This window comes from Branchiostoma belcheri, unplaced genomic scaffold, assembly GCF_001625305.1.
Source record: "Branchiostoma belcheri isolate BF01 breed outbred unplaced genomic scaffold, Haploidv18h27 scaffold101, whole genome shotgun sequence".
Lineage (NCBI taxonomy): Eukaryota > Metazoa > Chordata > Leptocardii > Amphioxiformes > Branchiostomatidae > Branchiostoma > Branchiostoma belcheri.
The window spans coordinates 1,199,245-1,222,185 of record NW_017802392.1 but is presented as its reverse complement, the minus strand read 5'-3'; the positions used below and the strand labels follow the sequence as shown (position 1 = coordinate 1,222,185).

The 22,941-nt window shown below is 37.7% G+C and overlaps 1 protein-coding gene across 1 annotated transcript; it reads right to left on the bottom strand.

Annotated features, from left to right (window-relative positions):
* Positions 1-222: 222 nt before the first annotated feature.
* LOC109474168 (cartilage oligomeric matrix protein-like) lies at positions 223-21,908 on the bottom strand. Its single transcript, XM_019774421.1, has 25 exons — positions 21,866-21,908; positions 18,841-18,913; positions 18,061-18,162; positions 17,634-17,704; positions 16,052-16,180; positions 15,147-15,269; positions 13,423-13,536; positions 12,011-12,229; positions 9,147-9,656; positions 8,270-8,434; positions 7,855-7,919; positions 7,436-7,546; positions 7,161-7,268; positions 6,370-6,529; positions 5,621-5,739; positions 5,387-5,439; positions 5,180-5,265; positions 4,768-4,863; positions 3,799-3,977; positions 3,375-3,423; positions 3,024-3,196; positions 2,640-2,714; positions 2,184-2,281; positions 1,254-1,393; positions 223-393 (listed from the first exon to the last, which is right to left on the bottom strand). Exons 2-25 carry the CDS (start codon positions 18,894-18,896, stop codon positions 374-376), a joined length of 3,021 nt encoding a protein of 1,006 aa, XP_019629980.1. The 5' UTR covers positions 18,897-18,913; positions 21,866-21,908; the 3' UTR covers positions 223-373.
* Between the last annotated feature and the right edge of the window lie 1,033 nt (positions 21,909-22,941).

Below are 22,941 nucleotides of genomic sequence, written 5' to 3'. Positions count from 1 at the left end.
TTTTACAATTGAACTGATGTTTACATTTGTATGTTGTAAGGTGTAATAGGTAGGTGATGTCAAAAACGAGCAAAAGTGAAGCTGTGTAATTATAGCATGCATAAAGTCTTAGTAAAATCTAACCTTTCCACAAAGAAAGGAGCCCACACAGGCATTTTCAAGGTGTTCTTTATTGTGTACTTTCTTGAGTATATGTTTTACCTCCTTGTGTAAAGGAGCCTACGTTGCTACGCATGTATTCTACCACAATGATTAGCCTTTAAGGTATGGAGTACCTAGATTGGTATTGCCTGTAGGCAAAGATTACAAAAGCTGATAGAAATCACGGGCTTCAAACGGGTTTCTGTAGTCCTGTTACGATAATATCCTCCAATTAGGTGGATGAAGAGCTACCTGCAAGAAGAAAGGAAACATACTAGATAAGCACGCAATATACCCTGCACCCACATTTAGTACACAATTACTGAGGACCATTAGTGCATATGATGAAAAATGCATAAAGAAAAAAAAGACATACAATAAAACAAAGCAAAGTTATATACCTTTTACAAGTTTTCTCAAGGAATATTTATTTTAGTTCGTTAAAAGGATTAAGTTAACCCTCAAACACCCGGACTTTTTTTGTAACTTTAAAACCCGAACGGGGTCCAAATGGACCCCGTTTGGTTTCTTTCAAATTTATATTCCTTTTTGCATTCTTTCAGTGATCTTTGCACATATATTGGATAAACATAGTAAGATGGATATTTTGGCATAATTAAGTGTTTAAAAATTCCAACTCATTATCATAATTTATGCAAAAATAGGATTAGGCCTGCAGGCATGAACATGGGGTTGACCTTTGACCTCATATGATTGTCAAATTGAAAAACCTGATGACCTAATTCCTGAGGTTGAGGTTACTTGGCAAACTGCATAATATTAAAGCAATAATGCTTAGATAAAGACATATTGAGGACATCCGAACAATATTGTGTGTAGGAAAGTGCAAATACATGGCTGGGGTTTGTTTGGACCCCAGACGGTCTTACATAAGACTTCCGTTGTTATTTTTTACAAATTTGTGCCGATTTCCAAAAAAATGTAGGAGGACTTGTAGAAGAGGTTTGTCGACAAAGTCACGGGAGGAATTTTTTTTCGAATGAACGCATAATAATATATGCCTGGGGTCGAAATAGACCCCGTTCGGGTGATTGAGGGTTAAACGTTCTATTTCCTGCATGCTTTTCTATCAGGCATGGAATGTTTCTTACCATCGCACTTGGTGACGAGATCAGACCAGATGACGTTCTCCTGGGAGTAACAGTACACCCCCAGGCGGCCTCCGCGGAGAGAGGCGTCCAGAACGTCACCGGAGTCCACCACAAGGAGACTGCCGGAGTACAGCCGGAACCTGCACGGACAGACATACGGCAATCTGACTTTATGCTTAGGTCACATTTCCAAACCGGGGCCCGACCGGGCTGTTTGTACGAATGAAAAATTGACTATTCTTATCAAGAAGATAGAGAAATAGAGCCCATGATTATTATCAAGAACTTTTCGATGTTTTTGTATTCTGAATCGTAGTTTTCGTTCCCAAAAGCTGCCCAGCCGGGCCCCGTATGGGATTTATGACCCCAGCATTAACCTGTGTCGAAGAGAATTTGTAAATATTGCTCCTCAAATGCAGTGGAATACGAAATTCATTTCATCTCTAACTGTCCATTTTATGACGACATTAGAAATCAATTATTTACCACCGTGTCCAAAATGCTGCCTTGCTTCCCCACCATTCCTTACCACAAAAAACAATTTAACTACTAAAATCAGAGAACCCACATATTATAGAAGGAGTGGGTAAATTCGTCTTGCATTGCCTAAAAAGAAGAAGTCAAATCCAGTAAAACTAGTGTCATGTCATGTTGTAGAATATAGTATAATGTTAGAAGTAGATATAGTCTCACATACCACTGCATTTTCTTTCTATGTTGTTTGTAACTGCAATCAGCCCTTGGGCAAGTATTTGCAATAAAACTTTTATTAACACAGGGAAGATGTGCATGTAAGTATTAGCGCCAGCAGTTATATTCTGGAAAAAAAAAGGACGGGGAAACACTTTTAAATATATGACAATTCAGAGGACCTAATGTAACAAGTTCAAGGAAAGACTTATGGTGATGATGACAACATTAGCAGGTTACCTGATAAGCCCGATGTCCACCCGGTGCTTCAGCTCCCAGCGGTAGGCGGTGTTGTAGCTCCAGCCCACTTTGCTGGGATCCTCCCACAGCAGTTTGGTCTGAGGTTCAAAAAGGAAAATGTTCTCAAAAAGCATAATGCGAAAATGAACTTGATACTGAAAAATAAACACTGCCTCCTTCTAGGTGTAGGGCAGTTAGTACTTGTTTCAAAATAAGTAATCTAATACAGCGTTAACAACAGCCACACTATTACCCGTATCCAGTGCTTTAAACGAATAACCACGCTTAATTGCATTGTATTATTGATCCAAGCATGAGCTTCAGGAATTTACTACATTTTGAATAGGTTGCACATCTTACTTTCCATTTTTTGGGTTCTTAAGCTCTTATTATGGGTCATGATTATATATAGCAGTAACAGCAGTAATTACCATTCAGGCCAAAACAATAACTTACCTGTCCCGGAACCTCCTCACCCTTCCAAAGAGCCAGGGACAGGTCGTCACCAGGTCCGGTAGTCGAATCCACAAACTAGTGACAAACAAGATCTTAGTTTGCGTCCCTCAATTCTGATATCTAGCAGGTACATTGGAATCGTTCATATTATGGCAAATCAGTATGGTAAGCATCTTAATTGATTATAATGGTAGAAACAAAATCGTTTACCCTAATTCCTTTGTAACAATCAGCGCGGCGATACAAACCATAATTAGTGTAGCGTCATAATAGATGCTCTTTAATATGTAAAAAGACGTCCTACCGTAAAACAGTTTTATATATGTCACAAGCCCAGGTTGCAATTAACAATTCACTTCAGACATTTGAAAAAGAAAGGTCTACCTTCAGCTGTACCCCCGCCTGTCCACCGCTGCTGTCCCCTGCCTGTTTCCAGGACATCAGGTAGAACCGAGAGTTGCTCTGATAGCTGAAGACGAAACCCACAAAGTCGTCATCAACCTGGGTGTTCACAAAGAAGGTTCCACGGTAGTCCAGGTTGCCGAAGTTGTCAGGACCTTAGACAAAAATGGTCTTCGTTATCATTGATAGGACATAGGACATTGTTACTCTTAGGCCCAAGGTCATTAACTCACAGTAAAGAAATTAAACTTATCACTGTGCATAATACATGGATGTTAAGTTAATCGGTATCCAATACTCTACTATTTGTTTTTAATATAATGTGATACTTACCCAGTACAAGGCCTGGGCCACTGTTTGCTTTCTGGACTACTTCAGTTCCCTGCGACATATACCAAATTTATTTCATTAAAGTTTCTAGCAAAAAATACAATGCGTAAAATCCATGGTATTTGCACTTACATAATAGCTATTATGGATTAATCAAATTATGTAATTTTTTTTTGTTCATACCGGTAGTAAGTGCAGATTGGTCTGATGATGTATTTCCAAAATCTCAATTCGTTGGTAAATATGCTATGTCTTTTCTTGTCTTATGTTTTGTTCATGCTATGTCTTGGTATGTTAGCTGCTTAAAGATGATACTGATCCTTTTTTGTTTAAAGCTGACCTCAACCGGTAGCAATAAGTTACATACTTTAAAAATACCTAAATGAAATACAGAATAGACTATAGATTTTTTTTAAATAAAGAATACCTCATTAAGGAACTCCCAAACCGGATCGGGTTGTTGGCTACCAGGACCGGCCAGGTTGACGGTTTGGTAGTTCCTGAAGTCCGAACGGGCGATGACCCCACTCTCAGGACACACGTCATCAGCGTCAGGCACGCCGTCCATGTCAAAATCACCGGTACAGACGTCACCTACTCCATCTCCTGAAACAACACATGGTGGGGTCTTGTGACGTAGCGGCAGAGTGCACGACTCGGAACCAAGAGGTCCCGGGTTCGAGTCCTAACATGCCACCGATTTTGTGCCCTTGGGAAAGGCACTTTACACGTCGACTTCCCTCAGTTATCCCAGGTGTAAATACTGAACTGAACTTTATTGCTCGACAGTTGTACTTGGTAAAATGTATGGCATCAATAACAATGTGATCAATACAATCAAGTCTATTTTAAGAGACTACTAGTATTACTACAGGAATATGAACGTAAATGGCGTATGACATGGTGTGAGTTAGGCGTTACTATCTGTTACAATACTTTCTCTCTTTTGTAATGCACTACATATATATTGGCCTAGGTACGTAGATATGGAGTCGGGGCACGACATAAGTAGATTGAAAATGTCTATGTTTGTCTTTGGGAGAAGTTTACCAGTTTCACATGTGATCATTTTCATTAATTATTGTCTATCTAAAGTATATGTAGGACAGGTCATTACGAAATGATATTCATCTTCAACACTTTCTTGGCATGAGGGACATGTGAAATGAGTATTGTCTTGTTCCGTATTTATCTTTTATCTGCGTTGATAAAGGCATAAAATAAGTTGATATAAATTGAGTTTGCCGTCACCATGTCTAGTCATGAAATGTTGGAATAAAAAAAAACCTGGTAGCATTGCTGTCAGTACTAAAACAGGTGAGGAGGCATTCATAGATGTTTATGGTATTAGACAACAATGCCATAATTTTCAAATTAATAGTAGAAATCCTCTCACCGTCAAAGTCTTCATTGTCCAGGTTGGGAACGAGACGACACGTGTCCACGTCATCCAATATGGTATCTCCATCGTCATCATCGTCACAAAGATCACCTGTAACCAACAGGCTGGTTAAATACAACCATAGACAATAATTTGCTGTACATATAGCAATGATGCATCTATTTTAGCATTGATTAATAGAGAAATTAGTTACATATTTCAATTGTTATATGTACAGCGCATTTTTTACAATAGGGTAACATTGCGTTGCTTTTTTTAACAGACACAGGAATCCTACAAGACTGTACAATTCGTCGATGGAATAAGCAAATCACCTATGCTGAAAAGAAAGGTAGTTTAGTAATACGACGCATGTTTGCTTAAGTGATAAAAAATGTTTTTACAGATGAATTCAGGTAACCTGTACCTGCTCCATCCTTGTCCGTATCCAGTTGTTGACTGTTGGGGATGTCAGGGCAGTTGTCAGAGGAGTTCGGGATCCCATCTGCATCGCTGTCAAATGGGGAGCATTTAAGTTTTTTTTGGTAAAATAACTATCGTCGAAGATTAAGATGGGTGGATCTTTTTTCTACATGACAGAACAAGTAACGTTTCAGCGTAATGATAACCCTACCTGTCGACATTGTCGGTGCAGGCGTCGCCGATGGAATTTTCATCCAGGTCAAACTGGACATGATGGAAGCAAATGTTAATGTTATCATTATAATAATGACAGCAAGAAAGATTTTAAATTCTCACGTTCTGATAACCATAGGCAGTTAAATCACAATTCTTCTAAACACCATGCCTATAATTTTTCTAATGTTTACCCACGCAATACGGGAGTTAGTAGGCCATTTTGACTAACCTGATCCACGTTTGCGACCACCGGACAGTTGTCACAGACATCTCCGACCCCGTCTCCGTCAGAATCTTCCTGTAGAGCATTAGCCACGAACGGACAGTTGTCCTGGTTGTCAAGAATCCCTAAAACACATACCATCTACATTTATTTGATTTCGTAAAAAGCTGGAATGTGATTTAACATTTGATAAAAAGCAAACTAATGAATAGCAATATATTTAGTAATCGAATCCTTTGTTCATAAAAGGAATGTTATACCTGTAATTAATCAGTGAAGTCCCCAATTTTAATTTAATATACTTAGCAATTGAGTCCTTTGTTCATATAAGGGATGTTATACCTATAATTAACCAATGAAGTCACTTGCCCAAGTTGCCAATGATTTATTTTTTGTGTCGTGTGTATACGTACGCGACTAGTTAACACAATGATTCATTTTTTTTTTGGAAACAAAGGATCGCAGAAACTAAGAGTAACGTTTGCAAAGCAAAACATCGTCTGGCCTGACAAATTACTATTATTTAATGTAAGACACTTATATAATCGTGACAAGGCCCTCCAGCTCTGACCCTCTACACAATGTCAGTTACAGCACCATATACCCTGGTGATAGACATCTGGTCCATGATATTGACGCCGTGTGTAGGAAAAAAGGGTAAAATGAAAAAGAAGAAACAAAACATAAACGATTTTTTTCTGTCTGTAAATGTGAACATATTAACGGGACTTGTGTTTTGCTGAAATCAAACTTACCGTCACTATCGGCATCACTGTCACACACATCCCCCACACCGTCCCCGTCAGTGTCCCGTTGGTCAGTGTTGATGTCCGTGGGACAGTTGTCACACACGTCACCCACTCCATCACCGTCACTGTCCGTCTGGTCACCGTTTACTAGCAGTGGGCAATTGTCCTTTAAGGATTAACGGAAAAAGCTTTAGTTTTTTTTTTCAGATTTGCCTTTACTGGGTTATCAAAACAAAATACAGGGAATATTTGTTCATAAGTTTGAGAACAGACCTTCTTACAATAAATGTTACGTGCTCCGAAGTAAAAAGCATTATATACATTTCTAGCAATTCCAAAAAAAATCCCTTTAGATTGGAACTTTATAAAAATGCCGCCAAGAGGGTTTCTATATTTTTAAACACAAAAAGTTTTTTTAAAGACAGCTAGATATGGTATTGATAACATGATTACAATCTGTAAAACGTTGATGAGTTTTTGGAAACAAACTTTTAAGCTTAATTAAAGTAGAAACACTCCATTTTGTAAACCGAACAAAGGGCATTATATATATATATATGTTATATAACAGTTAAGGTCGTGTTACAGGTATGGTGTTTAGGGTCAATTTTGAATAATATGTAAAAACGATTATAGATACATATACGCAGGTTAATATACAAATCACTCGCTCCCTGTTAGATTAAATCAAGCTACGTCCTAAAATAAGATTATTTATACCGTTGTCATGGGCACATAAGAATGCAGTTCAACGAAATTTCGATGGCAATGGTTAGCATTATGTTTTTATACTATACCACGGCATTAAGGAACCCATCGTTGTCCATGTCGTCATCACAGGCGTCTCCCATCTCATCCCCATCTGTGTTCTCTTGTCCACTGTTAGGGATACCCGGGCAGTTGTCCTAAAACAAGAAATAGAAAACATTATATCCATACCATGGGCAAGTACTCTATGACTGTTTCGTCAGATTAACATTGTTATTCGGTTCAGTCTATCCTAGGAGGAGGTGCCCCTCTGGATGTCCCTTTGACACTTCTCTTTGATTATTGTTATTAGCTCTATGCATACCTTGTTGCACTTGGTGTCATTACAAGGCAGGTGTACATCTGGATAACCATCTTGATCACCGTCAAGTCCACAGGTAAGTCCGTCTTGGGATCCGGCCCAGCCAACTTCACACTGAAGTAAAAATGGATGATGAACAAAATATTTTTTTTTCATTTGGTAAGAACAGTCTTTAAACATAAATGTTTTGTCTTTGAATCCATGCACCAAAACAATTGGCAGATGAAACTTAATTGAAATACTTTTTTAATAGAAAAGTCGTCTTTTGTGTCTAAGGAAATGTATGTCTCTGTGTCTGTATAGCCGGTATAACCGCCTTTCGGCGTAACACACCAGTCTCTTTGCTAATCGGTGTTAATTAAAAAAAAATATTATTAAAGACTTAGCAAGTGTTTTGTTTTTGTGCGTCAAGAGCGTCTTACCTTGCAGGTCAGTTGCCCCTTGACGTGAGCACAGCTGGAGCACAGGTCGTCTTTGCCGAGGCATACTAAATTATGTTGTGAACTTGTGTTAAAATAACGATGTTATCACCAATGAAAAAAAAAATAAACAAGAGGAAATCCTTATTAAAAGAATCATAGCATTTATAGTAAAGCTGAGGTGTTTGATATCCTCAAATGATATTTATTTCCAGGTGCAAATACCCAGACAAAAAATATAAAATTTAGTTTAAAGATTGGTAGTGAATTATGTAAATAATTTGCATAAGCTGAATAAAATAAAAAATACCATTTACTACCACAGAATAACAGTATTTTCTTATTTATTATGCATATTTATTCTTATTTATTATTTATTATTGCAGATTAAATATACAATTGATAGACAACGCTTTACCTGACATGCACTGGGCCTCCTCCTTTGCACCAGTGAACACGGACCAGGTGCCGTGAGGACATTGTTTACAGTCCGTCTGTACCGGCTGGTCCTGGTACTCACCAACAGGGCAGTACTCACAGGTGTCCGTAGTCAGGTCATGGAACGTGCCGGATGGACAGTCAACTGGAATACGGGTGGTTATTATTATCATGCAGTTTTATCATGCAATATTCTTTTTGTATTCTCTGTTGAAATACGTTACATAACAAATGCAATTAAAACATTTTAGCAAGAAAGTTACTTTTAATTAATTTTAATTTATAGCTTAAAACTCATATTGTTGAAAAGTCAATTTGTACTCTAGCTCGGATTATTGTAGATGACATTTCTACACCTCTCAAGAAATATCCATGTTTAGATTATTTTCAAACTCCTTTAATGATACTGTTTGCCCGGGAGCATCATAATAAATATGCCATGAAAATAAATCAACAGTTTTTAACGAACGTTCAATTTCAGAGTCCTATGTTGGTAAAATTTATTTTTCGTGTATCTAGTACATTTGTGCATCTTACTTCGTTCTTTTGAAACACTGGAATATTGACAGAGCTTATGTCACATCAGTAATGGCCTGGGAACAACGTCACAACGGCATAAAGTGACATATTCTTGGAAATTCTCTCGCGAAGATTGAGGGGACTGAGTGATAATACCAAAGCATTTGAGTCGAACATTTGGAGTTTAGAGAACAAATAAAAATGTTCCAAAACAAACAAAAAAAATACTTCATGTCTTATACCTGTTAAGTAAGTGTTAGTACAAACATAAACAGGAATACATTATTAAGATTTAACGGGATTAAAAAAGGTCGTCAAGATCAAATCGTTTAACTCACGACAATACGCCTCAAAAGTGTCTTGAAAACTCAGTTGCCCCTGGGTGCAGTTGAGGTTGAACTCCGCAAACCCGATGTTCACTGTGTCGACAGATGCTTGTTGTCCGTTGATTGTCAAGTCGAACTCCTGGTTTGCAACCTTGTCTTCGATATCAAAGTAGATATCGTCCAGGGCATATACGAGGGTATTTTGCTCATTCTGGGTGATATTTTCAGGTGCCAATGAGCTGCTGGCAACCACCTTGAACCTTACCGTGAAACCGTTTGCAGATCGTTTGGGTTTTGAGATAACGTTTCTCCATTTTGTTGTAGTAGTTTGCCTTATGTTTCCTCCACACTCCACTTCAACGTTCCCTACTGTGATTGTTACACCTGGTTGGGACGACTGCATACTACTATCAAAGAGTCGTTGGAATTCGGAGAGGATTTCAACCATGCTGCTGGGACAGTCGGCGCCTGAGATGTAGTGAACCTCTGCCAGCATGTGAGGTCGTCCTGGACGATGACTTCCTGTGAATGTGGCAAAGCAATTGCCAAATTTTTAATTTATTTGACCTCATTATTAATTCATTATATTCATCGCCAATTTTAATTATTTTGATTTATTTGATACATCAGTTTATTGTTTTGCTATTTCTTTTGTCATCAATTGTAATTTACTTCAGAATCCAAACTCAATTTGATACGTTTAATAATGTAAGAACATGATAAAGGGCTGGGGGTTATCAAATACGCCTCCATGAATTTTCCCTTACCCTGGACGTTAATCTTTTTTTCCTTTTTTTCGTGTTTTGTAATGTTTGCTTGTATTGCTCTTACGTATGTATGAATTAAAACAAATTCTAAAAAAGATATATATCTTAAAACAAATAAGCTTCATTTTCATGTCTTATTTCATGATGAAATAATTGTTGTAGATGTTCTTAGTCCACTTATATACTGCTTCCTATTACAGGTATTTCATAAAAATGGTAATTAACAGATTTTGATGGCCATTCAGCTTACATGATTTACCACTGTGTATAATGTATTCTCGGCTTTCACGTGACGTCACGGGGCTTGCGTAATACAGGCGGCCGCCATGTTGGTGTTCCTCGGTGTAGTGCTATGCAGTGTCAAGACGTTGGCACCGAAGCCATACAAGTAGTTAACAGCCACACGATAATTCTGCAGTCTTTGATGGTTGACAGATGACAAGGTTTTCAATGAAATTGGACATTTTTGAGAGGATAGGAAGTCAAAAGATACGATGACAAAGGATATAGGACGACAAAACTTGCGTATGTGTGAACGAACTTCAAAGACTAACGTTACTAGTATCTCCTACACAGTCCTACGTACAGTGGACAGGATCCGTATGTTGGTCACTCTAGTCTAATTTTTTCTCAATAAATGAATTAAGAGAGAGAGAGAGAGAGGTTCTGGGAAGTGTGTTTTGGACAGTTCTCTGTGCGCGGGTCACCCGTGTGTCTGATTCCTTCTCGCGACAACTTGTGACTCGCTCGCGTAGCGGAATGGTAAACAACAATTTCGAGTGGAGCGGACGGGTTATCCACAATCAAATTATGGTAAGCCTAAGTTTCACCTTTTCTTGGTAATGTAAATCCTTGTTTTACTATTGGTTGCTGTTTCAAAATTATGGGTTCTGTGTGTAATAATGAAAAATGTCAGTTTGATTCATGCCCGCGGGCGGCTTTGTTTGTTGTGTAATTTCATCTAGCCCCTTCGGTTTCGCCGCTGACAAACTGGAGTTCATGAATATTTTTTCAAGCACCAAAAGTACTCCTGTCTCTGTTGGAACCCCATTAGATAGAATTTCACATGACGGCTTGTCATCCCTGTGGACAGAAATTTTGTTGAATTTTGTTGGCAGCCTCGAGTTTGCGGGGGTAAATCATCGGCGTTGGGAGGGGAGCCTCCGGGCATAATTTTGTTTACGTACCCGTAGTTGTAGTTTTGCCGTGAAAAAAAGTTTTTGGGTAACCTCTCACAACCTATGCATGAATTAGCTTGTAAACATTCACATTAGAATATTAGGGTATCATGATAAGCAGAATCTTAACGGCATTTCAGGGCTAAGATTGGTAATTCTGTTGGGCTGTCAGGGTGAACTCGGAGTTTTAGCACTTACGCTCAAATTGAGTCAGTCACTGCCACGTGTATCAAAATAAATTCACTTGCACCGTGTAAACTATTGTTTAGTCGGTGTTTAATGGAAATTCCTGGGTGCCATTTCTGCATGTACAGGAACATTTCTGACCTCGGTGTAGGGAAGATCACGTACGCGATATCCAGCAGCATTGTGTGGCGTCGGGCGGCTTTTGGCGTCAGAAGCCCCGTCCGGTCAAGCCGCCAGACCGGGCTGTTCCGCGGCCCGCCGCTTTGTTGCGTTCTCTCGCCCTTTCGCCCCTTGCCCCTACTTCTGTTCTTTGCTTTCGTCCCAATCTCTGTACTTCTTTCTTCCAAGGTTAGGTTTTAGTAGGGACCCAGGCAACATTGTGTCGGACCAAGGCGGGTGAAGCTTGCCCAGAGTCTGTGGCGATAGTAACTCGCCACAATCTCGGGATATTTCTGTGGCCGTACCCCCGCGGCTGATCGCAAAAATCCACAATCTGCGATGTTTTTCGGTCAGTTTTTCCTGGTCCTTTCCTTGATTTGTAATCATCTTGGCACACATTGAAAAGATACACTGTGTTTACCACTTTTTTGACCCGCAACCAGCTACAAAACAATGAACCATGTATATAGCGCGTAGGCTACGCGAGGTTGTAGGAACACCAACATGACGGATAACACCCGTCGCTAAGGTCGGGCCAAGTGACTGACACCCAAGAATAAAGGTGACCATTACATTAGTCACATACTTGTGCAATCTGGCCAAGGTTTATCCTGGCTCTCCATCGGGAGACCATCAGCAAACCAGACTCCGTCGGCCCGACACGTGTACGCCTGGGCAGGTTGTATGGCGAAGTCTCTGTCGTTCCGACAGTAGACAGTACAGAACATGGCTCCTGTCGTGTCGTCCGTCACTGAACAGGCTTTGCCACCGTTCAGGGGAGGGTCGTAATCTTCGCTGCAGGGCGCTAGGGAAAAGTAGTTACGAAAAAAATCTGTAAATGTTTCGAGTCAGTTTTTCAAGAAACATCCAATTTTCATGGTGGTAAAATCTGGGCTGCAAAGTTCACACAATTCATAGAATCCGAACTGTGTTCGATCGTGTTCGATCTGGGCAATTCAAATCGAACCCGCGTTCTATTTCGGGGTCACCTGCGGTCATTGGCAATAGAGCGGCAAAACAAGCCCTTCTGCCTGAGTGCTTCGCAACAGATTAAAAAAAAAAACAACTCGTGTCTATATATACAAATAGTTTCCTGGACAGTACATGTCCGCTATCATTTTTGTGGATATGTAACATGTGCCGAAGCTACTGTCGTATCCTTGGGTGACCTTGAATACTGTAATGATTCTTTACGCCTGTATGAATAAGACGATGCACACTTTCGGGCGATAAGACATATCTCGTTCAAACCTGAAAGCATGGAGAGTCAAACATACCCTATTTACGGCTCAAAATGACTGTAACGGCTTTCCCGACAATCGTGCTTTAGGGATTTTTAAAAAATGTGCTCTATTTTGAATTATGGGTAATTGAGTGCGAAGAAAGCAAAAAAAATTATATTTTTCCACCTATCTGTCGACAAAACTAAACTAAAAATTAGAAATTAAAAAATCTTTAAAGCACGATTTTTCATCTAATTCCTAGTCGTCGAAAAATATAAAAATCAGTGATCTTGCGTAATATGTGTCGCCAGGTTTGCTTGGTGATTGGCGAAAATATGGCGCAGCGAAATCCCGAAAATTATCGGCTTTTTTAACGAAATTCGAAAAAAATAATTCATTTAGCGCAAAAATCACCATTGAATGTATGTAAAGACAATAATTTTATTGCAACTAAATTTTCCCTTCGATACAGATTTGTTTATTTTCAAATGTTTTACCCAAAATTGCGTCTTGTAACCCGATACTTTTTCGAACGCCCCCAGCAATGGGAAAGAATGCCGTAGGGGCAGACCGCCGTGTTTTGTTTTTGCTTTATAGACTCACTTTGTGGTTTTCAGAACGATTTTCCTGTCATTGGTCTAACTTAAGCATTGACACATTAAAATATGTCAAGAAATTTTATCTCTAAATGATGTCACTGTATGATATCATCACAAATCAACGGTAGTCTGAAATTTCATTACAATATATTAAATTGTGAAATAATGTTTTGCACCTGTTTGGCATCTTTCTCCCTTGAAACCAGGTACGCACACACAGGAGAAGGTATGATTCCCGTCAACACACGTTCCTCCGTTATCACAAGCTCCAGGGAAGCAGTCGTCATCATCTATTTTTGAAGGCACAAATAATATTTAAATATTTGTTAAATTAAGATGTTATAGAATTCTGAAGTTAATTAACAATTATCAGATATTCAGCTCAACACACCCAAAAAATAAAATTGACCGCAGACAGGCACAATGTATGCGATCCAAAAGACAACTATAAAATTAACAGCGCTCGTTAAATTCCTTTTACTAAACCCCAATTGGCTTGTTTCTATTTTGAATATCTGTTTATTATTTGTTTAATTATTTTGTGTAGATGGCGCCGTTAATATAAGTTCATTTAAACTTGAGTTCGACATTTTGTATGTTTTTACGTTTTTGCTGTCTTAATAAAAAGTAAAATTAACTTGAAATCCATAAAATGTTACCACAGCTTCCTTGTTATTCTGGTTGTAATCAGTATAACGTTTTGTAATCAAATGTTTTCTTGAATTTTATTAATCTCCAAGCAGATCCCTTTCGGGGGCAGTATCCATTAGCCAGAGAAGGTCGCCGGTAAAAAAAGACAAAAAAGGGCCATATATAAAAAGCTAGCCATCAGTCCCTCACAACCTCTGCTTGGAGAGTACATTTTTTTTAATATGGAACCCTTATGCTTTGAATCCATTTTACTATGCCATTGATAGATAGATTCGTTTCCATGTCACCGCGAGGGATTTAAGATTTTTGTTTGAACTATAGTAAGTATACATACGAATCATTTCGGAAGAAATTTGAAATTGTGATGATTAATCAAAAATTTTCATAAAAGAGATGATGATGTTATGAAAAATGTTTAAACATGTGAGTATCGGTGTAACATGTTTAAGAAATTGTTATGGTTTAGTCGCAATAAAAATATTTCATTTATGAATTAATAAATCTTCTCAGTAAGATTTCAAAATATTTCGAAAAAAAAGTGATTGTAATCAAGGTACTAATGATGGCTCCACTGGCGCCTTTAGTTTATATAATACGTTAAAAGCTCGCGCAGCGGGACGTCCGTGGCCAACCGGACAGAAGGCTTGGGTTTACCAGCCCGTTTGCTAATAAGAGAAATTATCATTCTTGACATCAGAAATACCTGAAAGGGTCACATAGCATGGGAAGATTGATAATGTTGAAAAAAATGTTTAAAATATTTCCAAGAGGTGGAATTTTAAAGATTAACATTTACAAAGAATTGTGCTAATTGTAAAGCCTGCATGTGTATCTAAATGTTTTATCCGACCACATCACTTTAGAAGTGTACATTTGCACCATATCTGATTAAATGAAAATTATTCTGTTTAAGTAAGAGCCACCGCTTGTATCATTACACAATGACCGTTTGCCAAACTAGCCATTATCCATGTTCGTTTTTGCAGCGATGAAAAAAGTAGTTAGCTAATAGATTACACAATTCTGTCTTTCACTTCAAAGGCAGATCTAAGGATGTAAACGTTTTTAGTTGGTTCCAACGTGGGCTGTCCCGAAATCCCGGTCATCGGTCAGCACAACGTCTACAACAACAAACCCACCCATCTCTGCAAAATGCTCAGTGCTCCATTAAGTAGATTATTAGAATGTCGAAATTTTACAAATGCTTTCATCAATACATGCATAAAATAAAATAAAAAATAAACCATACCTGAACAAGTCCTTCCATCGTCATTGAGGTAAAACCCGTCATTACATCCACATGAAAACCCGCCGTAAGTGTTGAAACACCTCTGGTCACAGTCATGAAGGCCTGTACTGCATTCGTTCACATCTGCATACATAAGATACAATTTGGTACCTAATTATAATGCTAAAACACATACACTGTATATACATATGGGTCTGCCTATTTTTGAAACAGTAACTCATGCTGCGCTATTGATATACACGTATGTAGAAAAAAGACGTATGGGACTGACAATCGTAAAAATGTCCACACTGTTCGTATTTCAACCCCGTGAAGATGGGAAATATGACGTCTCAAAGCCTATTAACGAAGCCAGTTAAGGGAGGAGCGTTATCACACAGCGGGTAACGACTTGATCCGGCTTGATTAAGCCGAATCAAACCGGACTGTCATAAATTTGACCGGATCAATTCGGTTACCTATCTTTTCGGCTCGATCCGGATTATTTTGTATAGCATCTAATACTAAACAATAAAAGCTGGTTTTTAGTTGATGAGCCTTTTTCCCCTTTTTTTACCTAATAGTCATTTAGCATTAGTTATAAAGCGTTCTTTTTTTTAAAGGTAAGATTGGAACAATCCATTTTGCATGAGCAAAATGGTGTGGAAAAGTAATACAATGTTCGCGGCAATTCTAGGCAATAATTGATTTAGTGAAATTAAAAGCAGAGGTCGATATTTGACAAGGAATACAGCATATGTTACTTCAACATTTAAACTGTACAAATGAATGTGTTTTAGTGAAAATAATTGTATTTTTGAAATGCTTGTGGTTTCAAGACGATATCTAAAAAGTACGGACAATAAACTAAAAGAATACCAGAGAGGGGGCTTTTAATGAGGTACATAGCAACATCCAATACTAACCAATACACGAGACGCCGTCCACATCGAGCTGGTATCCGACCCTGCAAGAACAGCGGTAACTGCCGGGCTCATTGGTACAGATCTGGTCACATTGTCCTCGTCCTCCGTTTGCCAAGCACTCATCCACATCTATAAGGCCATGTTGATTTGATTATATGGGTGACATCCTGCTGGAACCCCAAAACTGATGCGCGCGTGCGAATAAAAAAAAAGTTTTTCCAAAAAAAAAAGTTGTTTTCATTATGAAAGCTACGTGGTTTTGAAGGCTTAACAAATGACACAGAATATGGTTTGGTGAATAATCTAGTCTTATAGTTTATTTCTTTACAATTTCGTCTTTTTTTGTTTGATCTTGGCATTCTACGACATTGGTATAGTTTTTTATTTTTTGTAATTTACGGCATATTTTTGCTCATTTTGCAACCGTTTTGTACGATTCACAGTATGGTTTAAAACTTTTTTTTTGGAAACGGCCGAAAATTCATGCGCGCGCGGATGTCATCCATTAAATCAAATCAACATGGCCTAAATCAGTTTAAAAGTAGATTTGAAAATATTTTGACAAACATTTTTTGCGAAATCCAAAACATTATAATTTGAATTAAATTTTAAAATTTGATGTAACTGCAATAAATTAAGAGAAAATGAAAATTAAACATTTTGCAATTTTCAAACTACAAAAGGTTGGTTCTTTGCCCGTTGAAACAATAATATTAAAAATTATAAGAAAGCTCCCCTAAAAAGAATGTCTCCACTATGATACTTCTTTAAATAGTGAATTGACCCCGATAACTACATAAACCCATCAAACCGATTTTCTATATAATGACGCTTTAAGTATTGGTATCACTATTTAACAACGACGCAGATACTTTTACTAAGACAAGTCAATCTGCCACTTTCAGTTTGAAAAATCCACTCTATTCCAATTTAAATACCTGATTAGCCCTGTCAAAATATTTGTATATGAAGTCCTTGTTGTACTTAAGTACCTACTTGCATCTGTTTTTGCAACTTGAAATGTCTTTTTCCTACCTCTTATAGCTTTGGTAGTTTTGTGTCAGAAACTGCGCTCTTTTCAATGTAGTATTTACTTGACAAGTACAGACAAGAGTATTTAACTAGCAGCCAATGTTTAAGTCTTAGCCAGAGCATAGTAAACTAGTTTTGTGCGCCCTTATAAATATCATACATATACATTCATAGTGTACTTTTTTTTGTAAATCTACCGACCTAATTTCTCTGAAATGACAGAATAGCTTTAATTATTTTGAGAGACAGGACTGTCATTAACTGGGCAAGGAATTCGACCGACTAAACAGTCGTAAAGGTTATTAATGCCATTTAGTGAAGGCATAAGATCGTGGAATTAGTTAGGCTTGTTTTCACAGTTTCTTTTCTCCACACACTAGAATAAGATTTGAATTGCCTTCGTCCTATACATATGTAGCTAAATTTAATAAGTCTAAAAAAAGTAAATATTTATCATGCTGTTCTAATAACTGTAAAAGCACTCTTACAACATTTACTGCTTTATATCAAATCGTCTATTTGCATGTTATGATAAAGACATTGCGCGTACCTGTACAGTCGGTACCTTCGTATCCAGGGCAGCAGCGTTGGCACGTCCTATACCTCGTGCGATATGAGGTCCTAAAACATGATTTTTAAAAGGTTTTTATGAAACAGCATTCTACAAATATTACTTAACAAAATGTTCTATGTAAAATCTAAACAGTCCTTATATTTTGTCACACTGTCCTAATTTTATGGATGACATCCCTAAAGACACTCAAACTAGTACGACCGGGCAAAAAAAAATACAGCAAAGAGAATGCTGCCTAACCACAGGAATACGATGCTAGTATTGTGATTTTGTGGTAGTACATGGCGACTTTTATGTCAAGCTTTCGCAATCATAATAGATTAGCAATAAGAAACTTGCCTTTGAGGGCCAACATATTTTGACAAATAAAAATTGCAATTGTCAAAAAAGTCAACAACATCACCTGTAACGATGACACGAGGAAAATAATCCACAGGAAACATAGTACCCATGAGCATAGCTTTGCCGGTATGAACACCGGTACGGTTCAAAACACGTGGAACATCTGAAAAGGAAAACATCAGTGAAAGAAGTACTTTACATGGGAGCAAATGCGATGAAAACGAAAGTGCATTAGGAAATAAAGACTAAAGCTTCAACTTCCAACAAGTAGACTATGGAAATGGACTTACCCAAATTTTTATTTTATAATTCAAAATTCTTTATTTCATAATGACTTAGCTTGCACCAACACAGATGAACTTTCATGCTAAATGTGAATTAAATTTTAGAAGTAAAATTGAAACTATTAAATTTTACAAGTAAAATTATAACTACATTACAATTATATCATTTCTATTTGGACAACATGCTTCCAAATGAATCCCAGCACGTTTCGCGTGAGCTGCTTACACCGTTTTCTAGATTTACAATTCCGCATTTGGAAATTGGCATTGGTTAAGTTTTTGTTGGCAAGGGACACTGAATTTTGACACATTTTGCATTAAAAGACGAGTTTTCTCATATGTGCATGGCATACATTAAATACAACACGGTGTATTCCGTGCCACACTCTCACATTACTGCCCTAGCCCTCCCGCGGGTTTGAACCTTGGTACGAAATACACATTGTTGTAATCTATATTTACGGATATTTGTGTATGATAGACTCAAAGTCCAATTTTACACTTTACGATATGTGTGAGTTATGCAAGTGTTTGATGATAACTATGAGAGTACAAACCGTGTACTTGGTATCACAGCAAGAATGCCCAGGCAGACAAGCGTACTGAACAACATCTTGACAGGGAGTATCACTAAAAATGCAAGAAATTTTATCATCACAATATATGTTTTTGAAGAAGATGTTCCATGACTAAACAAAAGCAATAATAGTTGTAAAACATGACAGTATTGTCTATTTATTGACATATATTTATTGAGTATTGGGCAAAAAGCAGGTTGCGTATATTAAACAGTCTACTCAAAAACATAAAACGAGTGTAAAACACACTGACAAAATGTATGCATAATTACAAGGTGGGGAAAACCAGAATAATAAAAAAAGAATTCAAGTTGTTAATGTATCAGTTGCAAGAATCTACCCGTGCAGTAAGTAAAGTTCGAACTACACCAAAGGCACTACAGGTTTGTAGGTGTAAAAGTGCGGCTTCTTGCTAATGAACAGCGCAGTTTCTTTCGCTCTAATTATTAGCTCTGATGTCATATGACGTCATAATTACACCAAAGATGTTAGAATTTAATTCTGTTACTACAACATTCTATGAAAATTTGGTGGCCATGCGACAAGTGCATAAAAACGAATAAAAACGGAAATAAGGTAATGTATAAGAACGCCAGTGTATCCATTACGATCGAAGGCCAGCTTAGGTCCGCGCGGACCCCAAAGAAAATCAGATATGAAAATTTAAAAGAAATGGGGCAAACAGAGTTTTCTGCACTGTATTAAGGGGCAATTTTGTGGGTGACAGTTACCTGAAATTTCAGGAAATAATCTTTAGAAACAAAAACATATTACAGAATATATATCGCGGACCCCAGGTGCACTGTTTAGGGTTAAAGATATCAATCCTGAGAAAGGTTTGGATATCGGGGGAAGATTATTTCACAAATAAATAGTTAAGAGTAATAATGATTTCAAAAATACTTTTTACTTTTATAAGCAATAGGCGAAAAGTTCTAGTTGGCGCGAAATGTTGTATGTATGGGACACAATCACGAGTACGTGATGGAATAAGATCCTGTAAAAACTGTGGTGCAAGACCAGTTACAATTTTCCAAAATTGAATCGGTTTATTGACAGTATTTAGAAGTTTTTTTTTTTATAGACACAGTAAAACAAGAATAGATGTGCCGCATTCCGGTAAAGGATGTAATTAAGAAGAAATCGAACACCGCCAGCTATAACTAAGCAAATGAGACCATCAGTTTCATAACGTATTTGGAAATGCTTTAATAACAGGGATTTAGTACTTCAGGTGATTAGAAGCAACGTCACGATAACCACCCTAAGACTTAAATCATGCAGTTCAGGACATAAGTAAAAAAAAAATCATGAAAACTTCCAAGCTAGGCGGTACAATTTGTCTCATGGCTTTATCCTAGCACAACGATCGGGACGCCCCAATCTTTTAAACAGACTTGAACCCTCTGGAATGCTCTTAGCGATACTCGTACAGCCCGCTCCGTCGGCTCCTCCAAAAACAAACACCGAAGACTACTCAACAACAAATATTCGATGGCAGCTACTAACTGTACGAGTCCAACATAATTGTATGTCAACAATGTAAATATAGAACAAAATCTAATTAAAGTAAACGCACGACGACTAGACCAGATTCCATAGCTTGTTAACGTTAGACCGCAACATCTGTTATGCAATAATATGTTAACCTGACAATGTAAATATAGTACACAATGTAATTATAGTAAACGCACGACGACTAGCCCGGATCTCATAGCTTGTTAACGTAAGACCGTAACATCTGTTATGTAATAGTATGTTAACCTGACCATTTAAATATAGTACACAGTGTAATCATAGTAAACACATGAGGACTAGGCAAGATTGCATAGCTTGTCAACGTTAGACCGCCACATCTGTTATGTAATAGTATGTTTATCTGAAGTGTAACCGACACTGTTAACTGTTACCTGTTCCGAATTGTTTATGTTCTTTTTGTGAGGGCTAGCCCTTTATAATAGCCTCCGGCTAGTTGGACAGTCCTGGCTGTATATATCTGTTTATACAGTCTAATAAATCAAATCAAATTAAGTCAACCTCCTCGATCAGTGTGTACATCATGGGATAAGAAATATTCAAGCTAGTGTATAAAGTCCCATTGAACAATAATCAAGCTTGATATTAGATTCGGCCATTTATAATTCTTTGAAATGTTTATTTTGGAAATGATTACACTTTGAAAAAAAAACCAGACACGTTGGACCAATGCGTAAGAAATCGTTTAAAAACAGCTGATATTACGGTACCAGAGTAATAAGACGATTCCTCTGTTAAGAGTAGAAAATATACATATAGTTGACATAGTCAATGCTAAATAGTCATGTTAAGCTCGGACGTGAAACAATTAGGTTCGACTCAAGTACACAGAGCATTTGTAAGATCCTAGATCTCTTACAAATGTCGGAAGAAACAGAACAAAATGATATTTCAAGACCCTGACAAACATTAAAACACAAGAATCCACGGTTGGCTGAAGTTCGGGATCAGTCTGACCAGACATACGAATCGAATCAAATTTGAGTTAGATTTAACCCCCAACAACGCTTGACCTACTTTAAAAGTGCAGTCGACACTGGCTCAACCCCCCCCCCCGTCCACAACCAAATTTTTAACAGTTTGTAATATTAGGCTAGCGCAGCTGAATGGTAGCCGATCTGATCAAACACCAACTGAGTCGACTTTGCTCCCGACCGGCCTCTTCATTACGAGGGGGAGACGAAGGGAGTTCGGCTGGTAGTCAGGAATCCCCACGCCGTTATATTTACAAAAAAAAACATTCAATCGCTAACACCTGTCTAAACGTCGAAAAAAACTATTACTATGACTGTATCTCAAAAGTACAGATGTCCGTCATATGTAGATTTGAAAAAAACGATGGAGACTGACAGAATATCACACAATTAACATATATTTTAGGCCATAGAAATCAATATGTCATAGAAATCAACTGTCACAGTGCGACGTCGTCTAGAAAACTACATACAGCAAACTTGTATGTACTTACCGTCTCGCTGTCTTGCCGGGTGACCGTGGTTCGCTGTTCCTACCTGCCGTCTGACTGTTAGGGGAATATCGCCCTGTATATATAACAATCCCTTGTGTAAACCACATCGCCAATGTCAATAGAAATAAAATTTTGCTTTGTGGACTTAGCTCTTAAAAAGATTGATTAATACATATACCACGGAAGGGGAAAAATGACTACAGTACAAATATTTTGGGAAAAAATCAGCGTGTCTAAGCAACATATATAAAAGTACACCGGATCCAATAATACGAACTGTGTGTAATATTAAAATGTATTAATCAAATATTGGCAGATGGATTACATGACATATATTCTGCTTAAGGGTAAATATTCTAAAACGTCAGTATGCTGTTAGGTATAAGAACCCACTTTATTAAGTTTTTTTGCAGATAAGTGTTATTGTAACACACTGGGGCAAGCAAATAAAGACTTTCAGATTACAATGTATATATAACAATACTTGAATACTTCCTTTGATTAATAAAATGGTACTTATTGGTATTTAAAAAGATGTTGCCGAACATGTAGCGAAATTACAATCAAGTGTTTTCAATTTTTTAGGAGGTTTCGGTTACTATATAGTATTGGCAGCAAGGTTTAAATAAATCCGTCTTGCATGTTATGGCATGGATCGAAAACGCGTTCTATTCGGGGGTCACCTGCGGTCACTTACAATAAGCCGGCAAAAACAAGCCGTTCCGCCTATTTGCCTCGCAACAGCAAAAATAAAAAAAATTCTATAGATACAAACAGTTTCCTGGACAGTGCATGTCAGGTATCATTTTTGGTGGATATGTAACATGTAGCGAAGCTACTGTCGTATCCTTGGGTGACCTTGAATACAGTAATGATTCTTTACGCCTGTATGAATAACACAATGCACAGTTTTGGTCGACATGACATGTGAAAAAACTCGTTTAAACGTGAAAGCAAGAAGAATAAAAGAATCGATGGCTTAAAATAAATGTAACAGTTGTCCCTAAATCGTGCTTAAAATGAGAAATAAAAAAAAATCCATAGAACACAATGTATTCCTGGTCGTCGAAAAATAT